Source organism: Haliotis asinina, chromosome 2 (genome assembly GCF_037392515.1).
Source record: "Haliotis asinina isolate JCU_RB_2024 chromosome 2, JCU_Hal_asi_v2, whole genome shotgun sequence".
Taxonomy (NCBI): Eukaryota; Metazoa; Mollusca; class Gastropoda; order Lepetellida; family Haliotidae; genus Haliotis; species Haliotis asinina.
Window position 1 is genome coordinate 73,405,480 of NC_090281.1, and position 17,626 is coordinate 73,423,105.

Here is a 17,626-nt window from a genome sequence, read left to right on the forward strand (position 1 = left end):
ACAATGGGTGTTTACGACCTTCAGATATATATGCAAATTTCATAAAGCGACGTACGAAATAAACACATTGCATGCCCTAAAGGTTCGATATGGAAGGTGCTACATAATGCATGGGGGACAGGTAGGGCTGACTGGGTCATGCTGAGCGTTAGCGTGAAAGACACGGGGTGAGGCGAGGGTGCATGGGTGAGGCAAGGTTTGACAATAACCCCAGTCTTGTTCAAAAAATAATATCTACTTGTCACAATTTTCGCACAAAAATAAAACAGTTTTAGACGCCGGGTCTCCCGGGTGGGTGAGTAAAATATATGGAAGAAGGGAAGGGGGAGGAGATGGGGGATAACGCTGTTACCGGCACAGCGTTACGCCAGCGTTTCCCAGTCGTGCGGGGTATAATACGCCATGTAAAGTGAGAGTCAGTACGGGTTTGTAGCGACTTCTCGACTTATTTACCACCGGTTTGTTGAATGTCCTCCGATCGTGATACAACGCAGCGTTACATGCGTCACACTGGCCTATTCGTCACTCAGAGGGCAGGGTTCGCAACGTTGCTTGTACGGAGTAAAGAGCCCATACATAAATCACTTGTAAGCGATGCCGTTCTTTGCTAATTCAAAGGATGTGTTCGGATTGTCGTTTCATTCCAATCACGAGGATCAGCATCAGCCCGTTTCACACATCTTACAAACGTAATTTCCAATCTCAGATCAAGTCTGAGTCTGTTCAATGAATCTAGTCTGGTCAATGAATCTAGTCTGGTCAATGAACCTAACTTAACACAGTACATGTATATACTAAGCATTATGTTCGTAACATTTGCTTTGTGTCAAAATATTTCGAATTTGTGACTATTCCGGAAGCCTGATGGACTCTTTAAATAATTCACGACTTACACATTGAGGTTTTTAACTGTAGTTGTATTGCGCAATGTCTGCACTTACCGTAAAATTCGTTCCTGATCCGGATTCGATCCCCGATGTCTTCTGTGTAGATGATGACACAGTTGATGAACTCGAGCAGGATGACCTTATAGTGAATATTGTCCGTGTGGGTCAGTTCGTCCAACACCACGGAGAAACGGTATCGTTTCTTCTTGCTCGTCTGTAACAAGATAGTCGAGTGAGTTGGCTTTCACGCAGTGTATACCAGTATTCAAGGAATATTACATGGGAACACCTGAAATGGTGCTCATATTGAACCGAACTCGAGTCTTCAGCGTGACAAGAGACGGCTTTCACCACTGGGCTGCACTAATGCCCCAATCACAAGAGACCATGCTAGTTTAAACGGCACAATCCTTATGGTAAAGATAAACACATTCATGCTATTGAATATATTTGTCGGTGATGGATGGTGAGGTTAAGACTGCAGGTGCTTATGAGAAAAATTAAATGGTTTGAAGATGCGTATAATATTGACAGATGTGTTCAGGCTTATTACAAGGATAAATACATGTATGTTATTGCATTTGATAAGGTCGACCTTACTGCTCACAAAATGAATAAGGATACACTGGCGATAAAGAAAGGGTAGGCGAACATGACAAAACGGGTTACTGTCGCATGTTCTTTAACGATAACGTCAGAAATATTCTTGCGTTTTCGCTATTAACGATTCCCGGGGAGTTCTAAAGTGCATTCATTACTGTGTGTTTATCCCCAGATCTCAAAGTCAACGTTAGCGATGAGGCGCAGATTGTTGAACTGCGTCGCTCTAGGAAGTATACCGTGACAGAACTTATTATAATTTTCGGTAATTACTCCAGTTATAATTGCCTTGTTTCTAGAAACGTGATAAAAGTAAGTCTGTGTTGTTATTGACTTTGTATCCAAGGGTTTCGCATGAAACTATGTGTTGGTTTGGTGGAGTGTAGTGAGTGACCTTGAAGGCGGCAAGATGGACGGAAGACAAGACATGTATCTCGCTCCGCTACAACTAAAGCCCGGAGACGCTGATGGGCGAGATAGACGTGTAATTAGCACGTAAAGACGATGTCAGGGTCGGCTCAGGTGACATCGTCAAAGAGGGTGGACACGAGGGTGACCTTTGACACAATTGTGGACACAGCGTTACGGTAAAGACCAAATGACATTGTCCTTCACACTAATTACTGTTGAAACGCCAAACATCTATTGGACTGAACCGTTAGACAACAGAGCACTTCATGACTCAGAAGCAACGCCGGATCTAGTATAGACATGACATATTCTGGTGTGTATATCAAGGAAAGGGGGGTGGGGAGTCACGAAGGCCCTCGGAGCAATATCAAAGTGAGTTGGGATGACCTAAATGATACAGCGATCATCTGATGTTCCTAGTACCAGGTTCCAATCTTAAATGGCTACGCCATGTTGTACCCTCGCCTGCTAAGAACAGTCCCGTCTCGCATATCTATCGTAGCGCTCGTAATAGTCGTAAGTCTTTGTTATTGTTTTGTGAAACCTGGCCCCGGTTATCACAAGAGACCATAGGTGTGTTTCAACACTCCTACTGCGCAGGGATTTGCGCATGAGACCAACCGTAAAAATTTAACTGCGATTTCGGTGACGTTACATAACTTCACGTTTTTTTATCCATTCTCATAACACATATGGATTATTGCTGCAAGCGAAGCAACACCCAAAATGGCCCTAAACACTGGCACAATCCCTACATTCTCATTCCCTGCCGCTTCAAGCTGAAGCTCTTCAACACTTTGGGGACATTGCTTTCCAAGCTTTCCAACAAATTAATTTTTTGAATGTGCACCATATAGAAATAGAAAACCAATGCTTCCGCGAATAGAAACTCAAAAGGATCTCCCTATGTATAAATTATCCACATTTCTTATTTTCATTACACGTCCTAGTCCGTCAGTCTTCTTCACATGCCTCTATTCCGAGACCCATCGTTAAAATCTAGACTGGCAAGCCTTGTATAAACCTATCCCTGACACCACAAGGAACGTCACTGCCCTACGTAAGCCGCCAAATCCTCAACCATGCACCAGAACCAAGTGTTTTCGATGTTCAAATTGCTGCGTTTATTCGTATCCTCACCCCAAAGCCTGGGTAAAGATCGCCACTGTCCTTCTAGCCCGATCCTATTGTACTCACAACTGGACAAACTACAGCTCAGTTTGGGATGTTAGCTCAGTCAGGCTTTGCCACACCTTTGAAGCAGTTTTCACACAAACAGTAGCAGTCTGTACCCTCTCCCTGTCATATCATAAACAATGGTGGCGATCCCAATACATTGCTATGTTCTGTTAACTCATTCGATCCGCCCTCGGGTATTTAGTGGTACTGATGGTATAAATATTAGCATAAACCTCTCAGATTATAAGCAGAACAAACACTGAATTGGCATGACATATGAATTCTCACTGTGGTGTCATCCTTCCGTATTACTGCTGTTACCGTTCCAGGTTTATAACTCTTCCTGAGAAACCTCGGCAAAAAATGGACATGGTGGTCAGGCAATGTGATACGGTTGTATGTGTGTTAGCGTTCCCAACGGCGTTGGACGATGGTCACAAATAACTGGTTTGTTTGACCAGAGTGGTCTACTGACATTCCAACATTTAGATGGAATATTTCTTAGTTCCGTTGTACCCAAACCAAAACGCTACACCATGGTCGGTTTCAAACAAACCCAAACGCTGGTCTATAGTCTAACATTCTCTATGTTGTCGCCACATGCTTTCAGAATCCTTCAAAGGGAGACTCAAAGCGTGCGCTTACATTTCAAACATAAATAAAGAAATGCAGACCTAGTCATTACCGACTTCGTTTCAGCTTAAGATGTGACTGGGAGAAGGGTTTTCAGATTTTGGGAGGATCAAACGAAACTATTATAGGTGACACTAGCGGTGGGCGTAGGGTGGGATTTGAGGCGGTGTGGTTGGGAAAGCATTACGTCAACTAGGTTCTGAAGTATTTTCAAGATAATGGTCCATTCAGACTCAGGCCATAGGTCGTCTCCTCCTTGAGGATCAAAGTAAATATATGAGTAACCCAAGCAGACGATGATTTGTATGTGCACCACAAGCATGGAATAAGGGGTTCATGGCGTTATTGAGGTGCATGCGCCCCAGGACACTCATTGAGACTCTACATGTTGATCAGCCGTATTGGGACAGCGTGTTGGAAGGCCTCAGTCAACGTTAACAGCTGCTCCGTGGTCAATATGACACTGTGACGACTTGGTCTAACATCATGTCGACAATTGGCCGATTCAAACAAAACCGACACTGTTACTAAATGAAAGTGTCCATCTTGTTTGTGTTCCCTCCCCTTTCTCTTTCTCTTCCTCCCTCTTCCTCTTCGTTTGACTTTACAATCACGGAAGTCAAACGTCCATGGTTTTGGTGTCACGTTGATGGTGTTTGAATGGATACCGTAAACCCTATGACGTGACTCTGGTCAGTTTGGACACAAAGGCCTCTTCGAACCCTGCAACGACGTTACGTCATAGCGGCGACCCCTCGATGACATCAACAACAGGCACGTCCGGAGCATCAACAGCTTGGACACAGCGTGTACAAAGTCTGATCCACGGCGGTCAGTAAGCATCGGTTTAATGTACACTATCAAAGACCACCCGCTCTATTTCCAAATAAACTCCTATGTATCAAGTAGCCTTTCCAGGGAGTCAACACTGTGACGTCAAGTTTGTCTGATCTAAGCAAACGTCAGTTACATTCCAAACATACACAGCAACGTCGATGAAAGGACAATGTCTCAGAACACAATCTACTCCTCTGGCGCATATGATACAAACATATTCAAAACAAAGACCTCGCTCCACCGTCCCAAGCATAAAGTGCTTGACCTACTCACGTCCAAAATGGCGGCTGGCTAACCCGGATTACGCCCACAGTGGAACATTATCTTAAGTGTCATACATGTTGGAATAACAGTTTCTACGAAAGCCTTCGGTGTGAGCAAACAGTCAGGCTTGTGCTAAAACATAGTACATACAGATACATTTTTCATCCTATTTTATAGCTCTTAGCATTTACGTCATAATTCAATGCATCAAAGGTATTTTGCAGCGTCAGCGTGAAAACACTTCAGAACCAGACACACATGACACAGATATTAGGTTAATAGAGTAACATGAGGGATATACTATATATCATATGATGAAACAAACACCCGCTTGCCATGGACATGTCTGACAACAGGTGTCTTGCTATAAGTCGATAAAACGAATTGTTTGCACGGGACTATGACTCACAGTATATATCTAGGCGGAGTAGGTATACTGAGAATCACACGACAAGCTCATTACACGTGCACACTACCGTGAACGTCCAACTCTGAAGCCATTCTACTCACACATTGAATAAAGAGTGAAAGTGTGACGCCTCTAACCTATAACACAAATACACCTCTGTGTTCAACATATATTTCACCGTTTAGCACCAATAGGCGTTGCTATCAATTGTTCATATTGAATGGCGTATGTACGTGTGCTATTACAACAGCTCTTATCTATTATCAAATTTCAATGGACTGTTCAATGGGATTTATTGAGTTGGCAGTTTTGCTTTTTTGGGGGGGTGAGCAAATAGAATGCTATCTTACTGTAGGCCATGGAAGTCCTAATATTTATTCACGGAATAATTTATACAATTTAGCTGAACAAAATGGTGCAGGGAATTTTCTGATAAACTAAGAACTTCATGTGCTCATGCTCATGTTGGCTAAAAAAGTTCGAGACAGCCGTTGAATTGACTAACACCTCTGAAATAAACATATTTTAGAGATGAAAAAAATGAAATAACGTTTTGAGAAAATAACACAAAAGGGAACTCAGGGGCTTTCTTCATGTGACGTTTAACCTACTGCAGAAATGTAGATTTACCACATATTATAGGTTTGCATGGGCCGTATTGACGTTTTCTAGGTTTAGGATATCTGTAACCGTTGGTCTACAATGTATTTTGAGCAAGTGAACGTGTTCAAATTTAAAAAGATCTTTACGTTGTTTTTCGCATCGACAGAAAGTGCTACCACTCAAGACCCGGTCAGGTTTGTTTGTACGATATAACCAGTGACAATATTGAGAAGGTCGTCACCTAGATTACCTCGGCTCGGCCGACTGGATCAGTGCCATAGGTGAGACTTCATGAAAGATGGTAGCAGGTTCTGAACAATGTGTTGACTGGGGCAGAATTAAGGGACTTGTGGAGACTGCGTAAATTACCCGTGCCTAAGCCCCATTTCCCAGCTCCCTATCTTTCTAATTCTGTATATACCACCAGTGATTGAATCGACAATTTTGAGCCTACCAGTCAAAAGGAAAAACAATTTATTTACGGTATATTGTATTCTACAGTAAAATAAGGATTAATACGGCTGGTGTAAACCATCTGTGTAATTGCCAACAATGGACCTCATGGTTGAAGGGCTTTTTTCACAAGTGGTCTTACGTCAAATAATCCGGCATGTTATTAACATTGACCAGTTGTTCGCAATATTGATGTCATCGAAGCGTCAAAAGTAACCTGATACAAACACTTTCACCAAAACCGCTATTATTAGACATTCACAAACTGGAATTGGACTGGTCATTATATTCTCTGTTTATTAATAATATATTTATGTCCACTTTATAACAGAATATTTTTATGTGCACTAAGTTTCTCTTAACCCTTCTATTAACATGTTCATCTAATTTCATCGTTTAGCATATCGTTCTTGAAAAACGGAAAGGAAGTGAGGCAAGGAACGCTACTACTACAGCATTTCATTACTTTTCATGACTCAGAAAAGACGAAACACGATTGAAAAATCTTTTCCCAACCAGCAGGTACTCGATTCACGCATATGGAGACATGCCCTCGGCCAACGCCGTCGTTAGTAAGGAAGACAACACATTGTAAGGAGGTTCCATACAAAACCGTATAAGTAACTTTCAATGGCAACGCGAAGGACAGTATGGTGTGGTGACTATGTTATGATAGCAGTGAATATTAAAGCATGCCATTCGCAGATAACAGCGTGTCAAAATGTAGAGCTAATTTGTCATCTGACCTGACCTGCAGCCAATATTACATTCGGTGCACATGAATCATTTCGGCATTTTTCATGGACATAATGTTGAGGAGACCCATTGAGGGGGGAATGAAACTGCCGAGAATAAGATTAAATTGGTAACGAAAGTCAGAGTCTTTCAGGTCCTATCTCTGACAACCATAGAAATTATTATATTGAATTCTAAATTTGTATGTGTCTAATCTAGATACGTCGAAAATACAGTACAACAGGAGAAAGAGAATCAGCACTATCAGTATTATCTTGATTGCGGTTTGTTGGTATATAGTTCCAACACAAAGAAAGGCAACGCCAACCTTCTTACGGAACGACGTAAATGTTTTGCACTTTGTTCTTTCCCAATACAATATATATACATTAATCACTCATATTAAGACCGAGTCTTAACGGAATTAACGGAACATTTCGTTGCCATGACAACGTAGCTGCAGGAAGGACAAGTTAACGGAAATATTAACAGGTTTAGAAAATTCGTTCGACAACTTTGTGGCACGACGGGTGAAACACTAGGTAATTGTTTATTACGCTGATGTATATGTGAAGACTGACACTATTGTCAAACAGCAAGATCACCTGACACGAACGTCATCTTCTGTGATGGTCCTAATTACGTTATACAATAGACATGTTATATGACCAACTTTATAGGTGAAACATGTCTGACAGTCATGGCCACCGTCCAGTCCCATTTGTTAAAATCTAAACATAAAACCATTATTCTATATCGTTGTTATTTAATGAAACACATCTTTCCATTATCGCCACTAATCCACCAATATAACTGCTGTCGAATATGGGGATATGAGGTCTATTGTAACGATGATAGCACGACTGCTTGTTGTCTATGACCAGTCATCAGAAAAGGAACAGCGAACTTTGGCAACCACTGAAAAAGGTCCGAGGATGATTATACATGTACACCGGTACGACTCCAACGTGTGTGGCAGTTTCACCAATGAAATACGTTCAATAGCAAGGTTTCTTTATTATATGAACCATATTTACACAGAGAAATTTGATGTCAATGTAACACGTCAAGGATGAGAATGGTTGCATATATAACTAAGGCGGTGACTATCACAGTAGTTGATTGCCCCCAGGGATACTAGCTATAAATGTTCAAAATGTTACACGTACTGCTCACTAATTGCAGGGGTGGGAAATGAGGGTGGGGAGAACTAAAGAGGACACAGAAAAAAGCGCGAGTTTCACGGAGGGGGTTGTGAAACAGACACAATTTCGTGAGGTTCATAAGTATATATTCCGCAGTCCAGTTTGTGTTCCTAGCTAACAAGGGCATGAAATGAAATGCATCGATATTTTTTCCCATAATGATTGATTTGGATTCTTTAAATGGGCCATGAATAAACATTTTTTACCGTTTTCTGGTACGTTTAATTTGTCATAGCAAAAATGGCGTGCGCAACAGTATACAGTCAGTATCCAGTACAATGCTATAACTTCAAGTCGGTGTTTGCATCGTTCACGTGGAGATGCTTAAGAGCTGTAAGCTTCCTTAACAACAATGACAGACATAAATCTCTGGCTTAAGCAAAAGTGGGATTTAAAAAAGATTTGTTCTGGGCAAAGAAGACGTACGACCACCGTCGTGACTTTAGAAGCAAGAGCTACAAGATCCATCCACAAATCAGCGTTCAGTCTGACATAAACTTGTCAACAATGTATGTGAAAGATATTACTTATAACCGTCGCACAGGTTACAGCAGAGATAAACCCCTTACGCCATACTGCCGCTAAAGGAACTCTTGATATGTTGAAGTTTGAGTGTCAGATGTAGCTTAATCAGATCCAAGAACCCTTATGCAGCATTACGTAGGACCTATCACATGGCAAGCTGTGCGGAATGCTCTTCATGTTCACAATAGGCCGTAGTGTGCCACTTGTCACAAGAATAAGTCCCTAGTCCATTCCCTGTTCAACAAACATCTGCTCCAAGAGCTTACTGAGGTGTTGTTTTCAAGCTGTGTCACTTGTCCAACACCAAGGGATTATTCCAAAGATCTTCGTAAATACTTCAAGCATATGATTTGCTAGAAATGTCTATAGTATCCTGTGATGCACGCCATGATTACAACGTTCGTATTTATTCATTACTAATGTGGCGGTAATTAAATATCTCAGGTGTCATCAATGTGCCATGCTTGTGTTACTAAGAACAATGCGTACAGATTTACGATGTCGTTGGTAGTGTAATGACGATTAATTTCTTTTCGACGTGGACGGTATTCTAAGTTAACGTTTATTACTGAAACGCCCCTGCGGTGAATAATCACCCGATCTTACGGTTATGACCGGCCAGGGCTTTAACAAAGTGTAACACCATTGTCGAACTAACGTAAACCCACGTAGTCCTCCATCACGGGTGAGATACACTCTGGGTTGTAGCTGGGTGTCGAACCCAACCCTCACCCCCGGGCTCTCGTATATCAGGGTCATCAAGCGACGGTGACAGACAGATAAGCGTGTCACCCGACCCCCTCGGGGGGCATTCACACGCAGAACATGGCGTCTAGCGCTGAAAGTGAATCTAGTCACCCCACGGGCGTTGGCAACATACAAAACGTAGAGCTCACTCGCTGGGTGATCCATGTACTGGTAATCTGGGTTACGTGTAGATATTAATTATTGATACTACATGTCTTACATGTCACTTGCCTGCTATTCATAATATTGTTTCAGAACAAAAGAGAGTGACAGGTTGACAGCTTACAACAGTGACGAGAAAGTGAGGGTAAAAACAAACACTGAAATTGTTTGCATATTTCTATGCTTACTTTTTTAATACAAACTGTGTAATACCTGACAGAACTTATGATAGCGCCTCGTGATAGAGATGTACGTCAATAATCTGATTAAACCCTGGTTTACAAATATATTATTAATAGTAAACCTTAAACTGAGAACCAAAATGGTACATCGATGGAAATATAAATAACGTGTCATTTAAATGTTGTTGTCAAGTTTCTGTAACATTTATCAAGCAAAATTTTGAATACTGGAACCACTATTGTCAAGTTTCGGTTTAAAAAAACTAACGGTTATATTTGTATCACACTTTCGATTCTATTTACCATTGTCGTCACTTCTATGATCTAAGCCTATTGACCCAACTTTTATATCAAGCCACTGAATGTCCCACTGTGGACATTTAAGCCGAAAAGCGACCATTTAGCTACAGGGGTTGAATTATGCGTGGCAACAGGTTACCGATGTGGTCATCCCCACTGGACGGCGATGTCGCCATGACTTTTACAGGTGAGTTATTGTCAAAAATACCATATTCAGTTGTAGAGGCTGAAGGTGACAAAGCATAAAGCACCGCACCGGCTACTTACAAAAGTCCGCAAAATAAAGAATGGAACAGAGCGCAAACTGCAACCTTGTCACACACCATCTCTGACTGCTTAATGTGGACAAAATAAAACGCATCTACTACATTGATAAGCAAGTCGGGTGTAGTATTGCTTGCATATATACAATGCAAGTTGTGTTTATGATGCTGGTCACATTTTGCACGACTGTAGGAGGGCGTGGTTGACAGGATGTTGAATTTTGCATTCACTATCACGCGTTGAAGGCGTGACTGCATTATTAATATGCCGCTTACCATGCATACCTGTGATAACATTTTTTCCACAATTCAGTGATGGGATAAACCGAACCCGCAAAAATCGAAATGTAGTATGAGATATCTAAATCTCCTCGTAATTATGTTTCAAAACAGCCATGGTTGGCATTTACAGTAGAAAGGAGACGGTTAAGGTCTCGACTATTCTGCGCATGCGTTACTGAACTGGATGTGGCCACCTGGAGTATTTTGTTTGCATCGGAATAAAGGCTACCACTCATCCTCTATGAAGCGGCAGAATTATCCCAGAGGCTGATCATGTTCTAAAAGTAACTCAGATATCATTTCAATGTCCTTTCACCATTACCCAGAAGTTTCACAGTTACCGTGAGCCTCAAGATGACCCGTTGTGTCATTTACCATTTAATACAGTCGAACAAATATATATGTCGCCCACAAATAACAGGTAACGCCTGTCTGTAAGACGACACACAAAAATTCATAACTTTTATTTAGAGGCTACAAGATAGACTGGACAAACAGTCTGCGCCCTGTTGTGCTCCCTAGTTCAACAAGCGTCTCGCTCCTGTGTACATAAAAAGGTGTAAATTACTAAGAAGGACAGCTGAAAAGATTTACTGCTTATGCCAAGTTTACTCCAAAGAAACTCCACGTTACAAAGAACATTCCGCGGGATCTGGTGGTATTGTTGCCAACTCAAAGATACTTTAATCCACACCTAGGGATTCTTTTCCAATTCAGTCCTCCCCTTACCTTTTAACGGACAAATAGGTTAATTGGACATCTTTCTTCCATTCGGAAATGATAAATACAGGTTATCATGCCTTTTACATATTGGCCGAGACAACCAGCCCTTCGGTCCGGCATACTGCTGACCAACAAGGATGTTTGCTTTCACATTAAGGGGGTGTTTGGGCGATATTAGACCGCAGTCTTAAGGGATGGACATGGCTAATGCAAATTCACTTCTGAGGTACGCGAGACTCACAACAATAGTTTCGCACGGGAACTGTTCTCCTGAGTTGAAGTGACGGATCACTATTAACTCTCACAAAGCCTGAAGCGATCCCAAGGGGGATTGATTGGGACGGGGCTGAGTCACAGGTAGCTGATGAGGCACTCCAGGGATACTGATAGCGTACAGGTAATTGAACTGACAGCATTAATCTTGAAATGAATACCATGTCTCGTTTCACGTCTCAGGGGAATATTGCATAGCGATTATTGATGTCAGAGTATTCGATTCAGAAGATTTTTCAGTGTGAAATTCACACTACCATTCACGCCTGTCTGAAGACACAGCATACGGTTCAAATATCCTTCTGCACAGATGAAGCCATTTACTGTTGTCATGACAATTGTAAAGACAATATGGGGGCACACCCACCCAGCAAGGACTGACCCTCCGTAACCTATCCTTTCCACTCACACCACCCCACCATTCCCGTGTATTTCTGACCCCGTGTCAGTGCAGGCGTACACGTGGGTGTGACTAATATCCGCAAGGTCAAGGAATGACCTCGCCTGAATGACCATTAGGATGGCCACTCCTGTGTTTCGGTCAAGCCAATTCAGGGTAGGGTATGGACCAAGAAAAGGAATTACCAAACGGGCACCTGCTTTCAGATTAGGAATTCATCCAAGAGAGGACACCTTATATTGAGACAAGGTCCACTCAGTGGTCAGTCCAAGCGGTTAGCAAGTGAAAATTGGCCATGTAGGTTGCCTTTAGACAGAGAGTTCCAGGAGGCGGCATGGTCGAGGCTTGCTGGAAAGCCAGCTACCTCTCTTGCTGAGTGATCACAACCTATGTTTTACAACGCTAACCCCATTCAGCTCAAGCACCCTGTTGTCATACCCTTTTAAGTTTTAGACCACAGGATCCCTCGGATTAATACACACATATAACATACACTATTTACACGTCGATATACGTATGACGATCTCTTCAGATTGCCACAGTCATTGTTCTTGGTCTGTAACAACTAAGTCTTTCGATGTCTCATTTGGACACCAAGGGGACGATCTGACCCGATGAATTGAATGCAGCTCAGTGAAGGTAACAGCTTCGCGCTTCTTTAAGCCATGGCGTCAAGAGCTCCATGTTCATATGTCAAGGTCACGTGCGGTAATCTTTCACTTTGAAGGTCAACGACTAGGAAAACGTAACTCTTAAACAAACAGAACGAGGACATGGATCCTGCATGAGACAACAAACCGACGGTGTAGGGGGTATGTATTTACCCGAGTCCACACATCTCCAACCCAACATTACTTCATAGTCCGGCTGTCACATTGACAGGTTGCTGTACATGGGGTTGGGTCCTCGTCTTTGCTGACCGAACAATATCATGTTGTTGGTATGTTCTAATTAATCATACGACAATGCGCGATGTAAGATTGCACGTGGACATGAGAAATTACATCGTAACGTAGCATCTATGACATGGGACATCGCATGATATTGACGACACCTATATAACTGCTATACAGCCGGAATACAATGAGAAATGAATAGGTGCACTGCAGTATCTGGTGCTGGAGAACCTATGTCACGTACGTGGGGCAAAACTTTGTATTGGGAGCATTTTCCAAGCCCTTGGGTCTACAGTGTATTTGCTGGGTAATGTGGGAAATATAATGAGAAAAATGTAAGCGCACTAAGAATTCATGGTGTATTGTATGTCAAATGCGTGCGGCGTAACTGGGTATTAGTTGGATATACCACGTGTGCTTAATGCGTTTGGGGTGGTTATTCCGGGCTTGTTGTGTTCCTCAAATGTGTTTTGAGTTCATATTTTGGGTTTGCGATATTAAACGAGTCAACACCAGGTCGAAAGAAAATACGGTGTTAGTGGATGTACATCGGAAAAGACTTTTGACAAAGTTCTCCGCCTTGTCATATACCTCGCTATAACACTCGATGGTGCTATGTATTCCTCAACGAATCTCATCATAAGCAAGGGGTATAAGATCGGGCAAATTGTAAGTATGGCGTGGTTTTCAGAATGTCAGTTCAATAATTCTTATCATATATTTGACGCATCACAACCCGAACGTGGCGGAGGAACTTCTTGTTATGAAGTGAAGTGTGTGATGAGGCAGAAACTGGCGACGTCGACGACGGATGTCGCGCCACCGCTAAACATAAGGTAGACCATCGAAACGGCGTCTCATTAGAAAACCCTCAAATGTAGGTCACGGTATTAGAAACGAGGTGCTGACGTCACGTTCTGTAAATCATTTAAGCCTTACAGAATGCGATTATTAAAACTTCTTTAGAAATAGCAATTCCAGACGTGCTTGAGGCGTTGTTGCCACTGTCTCAGCAATGCGTATTACGTATGCATAAATAAGGCACATGGCCAGCAGTTCTGAATCAAAACAGCCCAGCTTGAAAACAAACTAAACAGCTTTGGTTACTGGCAGTAGCAACTAAGGACTGACGATTACCGTGAGATCTGTGGGGACAGGCTATTAATAATGACACATGATCGGAAAATCAAACAAGGAGACTCTAATAAGTATCCCTATTGTCAGTTGTCATGGATTTGATAAAAAAACATTTAGTATGAACGTTCATTAATAATTCTATAACGTGCGTTCGCCAGTCAGTCGTGTAAACGTTTTGTAATCGATCGAACTGTACAAAACCCAAAGGATATACTTCCTTGACTCAATGAATCATAACAGTTTGAGGACCCTTTTGTTGGTCTTATCCCAATCATAAGAACCTAGTTTGATGTTGTCATGCAGGATAACGGAACATTGTTATTTCATAATACAACGCGAAAACAGCGGTCACACTACAACGTCAGAACTGTAACTATACTATTTAAAAAGCAGAGGATATTCCATTTTGCGAGCCAATGCCAATCATATGAGAGAGAGAGTAAATACATATCCACACAGATGAAACATTTTCAAAGGAGTGGAACAAGTTGTCACATATTCTCAAATTTCTTCTTCTTTCGTCGTGGCTCGTTATTATCGCCATTTCCATTTTATCCCCTAATTGTTAAAGGTATATTACCTATTTCATATTTAGTTCACAAATTAGCATTAATATGCCTACATGTCACATATATCTTCCTGATTAGGATTTAAATCTGGACTTGCTGATAAACGTCAACATTAACTAAAACTGTGTTCGTCAAACGTGCCACATTCACAAACTGCGTGATATCTAAAGCAGCAATGTTCGCTGTTTGACTAACTACACCAAGATTTAGTGCATACGGAATCTTATCCAGAACACAGATCTCTCCTGACACGTTCAGTTTGTTCTTTCCATCAGTATATATGTAATCACTGTCCCATACGAATATTATAACAATACAATACCAACAATATCACCGCCAACACTTAATGGCGCTATCGTTTTGGCCTTTATGATCCGGGGGTGAAGAGGGTAGTTTGGCGTTCACGGGTTTCCTTCGCGGCTTTGTTTACGGCCATTATAGAATATCAAAAGTGGTAGGGAAGGGCAGTTATTTCGGCCAGTATCGACGATAAAATTACTATTACCGGTCCTTTTGAAGACCAGACTACAAAGTCAGTGCCTTGCTTGGTTGGGACCTTAGGGGGCGAAAACAAATAGGGATGTTTACATGTGTAATGTTTAGCTCAACAAAACGGTAGTTGGAAATATCATGTTCTTGCAGTCCAACGTCCGTTTTGCAAAATTATCGTATCGCTACGTATCGTCTATGTTTAGGCAGAGGAGTTAAGACAGTCGTATCGCTACGCATCGTTTATGTTTAGGCAAAGGACTTAAGACAGTCGTATCGCTACGCATCGTTTATGTTTAGACAGAGGAGTTAAAACAGTCGTAGCGCTACGTATCGTCTATGTTTAGGCAGAGGAGTTAAGACAGTCGTATCGCTACGCATCGTTTATGTTTAGGCAAAGGACTTAAGACAGTCGTATCGCTACGCATCGTTTATGTTTAGACAGAGGAGTTAAGACAGTCGTAGCGCTACGTATCGTTTATGTTTAGGCAGAGGAGTTAAGACAGGCGTGGCGCTACGATCGCTTTGCGAACATTGCAATGTGCGTTGGACCTACACACTTTGTTTTCGACATAATGTGTTGTCCTGTGCTTAGATTTCCGAAGCTCTCTCTTAGCGCTAATATAGTCACAAGTGCCATCCATTAACATTAACTTACGATCATCTTAGCGCTAAGAGAGCTTCGAAAATCTAGGTCTCTTACGAACAATGCCAAAAGCGTTAATTCATATGCACTAACTTCCCCAACCAATAGGCCCGATGGCATCTCTGACGATATAAACCCAGGTAGATGTGGCGCTGATTAGAAGGGATCGTGTTTAATCTGATGACAGATCGTGTTTGGTCATTATGGTAATGATAGGCAATTACCTCGTGTCTTCACAGTCACCCTTACGTCACATAATGGAACTTATCATTATAAGCATATAGGGCAATGATTGGTCTCCCGGGGGTGGAGTTGGAATGTGTAGGGGTTAGATCCCCTGTGTGATGACAAACTGCTGGGAACGAGTAATAATGCTAACATACGTTACCGGAACAGTCCATTAGTGAAATAGAACCGCGTGTCCTGGCAATAACATAAACACTCAGCATTAACACAATGTTCTTTTAAACATTTCACACCAAGAATCAGATTAACATGAGTGTAACATATTCACGATCAAATTACAATAGTCATGACGGAATAAAATAACAGGTGTGTTGTACCAAAGCACGATCTAATTATGATTCTGATTTATTCATAACTGATGTACGTTATTGCCACCCACTTATAAACTATCTCTTAGACATCTCTACAACATTAAGCATTTTGATGGATCCTTTTGGGGCATGCCCGTTTGCGCAATATGATATAAGTAAGGGACCGTCATGAATTTTGGTCAAATCTCTGCATATAAAGTTCATCTAGCATAAAAACACAGTGATTTGGCATGAAAGAAGACGATATATGACCTAAGACTTGTATTGTATTGCGTGAAAGAAGTCCGATACAATCTTTGGAATCCTACTGCGGAACAGCCGCTATCTACTATGTACTGGATAGTCTTACACTGGTGTGGCTCCAAGGTTCTGTTGATAACAATTGTCTGAGTTTCCTAAAGTGTTATATTGGCAACTGCATTCCAAACACTTGGTATGAAAAAAAACCGGTGGAAATACTTCGACAGTTAAGCGTCAGTATCATGACATCTGACCGGGTAAGTGGAAAATCCAAGTGGGAAACAAACACTCATGACATATCACAACCAATTGCAATAACCCCCTTTTCAAATTATTGTCACCTAAGCGGTAATTATGAAGGTTCGTACTAAGGTAATACTGGCAGGGACGCATTTAGCTCTTCGACAGAATCTCCGAAGCAAACGCCCAGTTCGTTTTAGCTACTAGTTAAGAAATCACTCTAGCAGAAAACGATAGGGGATAAACTATCTTCCCAGGTTCCACCTAATTCATATAACGTTTTATGTCATACTTGCGTTATATTGAACTAACAGGCGGCATTTAAAGCAATCAAATTTGAGGGTTTTAGCTGTTCTTTGGAGTGTAAATGTAAATGACACACCGGCTCTTTAGAACGAGATACGGCAACACAAAAGGTCTTAAATCTCCCGGCATGCACAGTTGGGTGCCAAATTCCTGTCACGTGACCTTCCAACTGTCGCCATCTTACCCGTGGTCTAGACATATTAGTTAAAGCTCGATTTATGTTTCTTTCGATTTTAACAATCTGAATTCATTCGTCTACCAAATTGAATATGGTTTATTAAACGGATATATATCGGAGCATTCTTCGTTTGAAACATTACTCGGAATAGTGGTGATTAACCAAATATAGAACACAGTTACATTCATCGCATAGAGCTATAATTACTGAGATTTAAAATAATCTCAATAAAACTGTAAAATGTGTATAGTGTTAGATGAAGGGCATAGCAGGATAACTAGACAATCGTTACATT

General features: G+C 41.6%; 1 protein-coding gene across 1 annotated transcript in view; it reads right to left on the minus strand.

Annotated features, from left to right (window-relative positions):
- LOC137274279 (uncharacterized) overlaps positions 1-17,626 on the minus strand; it is a 55,624-nt gene that overhangs the window by 24,966 nt on the left and 13,032 nt on the right. Inside the window, exon 3 of the mRNA XM_067807400.1 lies at positions 942-1,101. Coding sequence (XP_067663501.1) covers positions 942-1,101 — 160 coding nt within the window. The remainder of the gene's footprint in view (positions 1-941; positions 1,102-17,626) is intronic.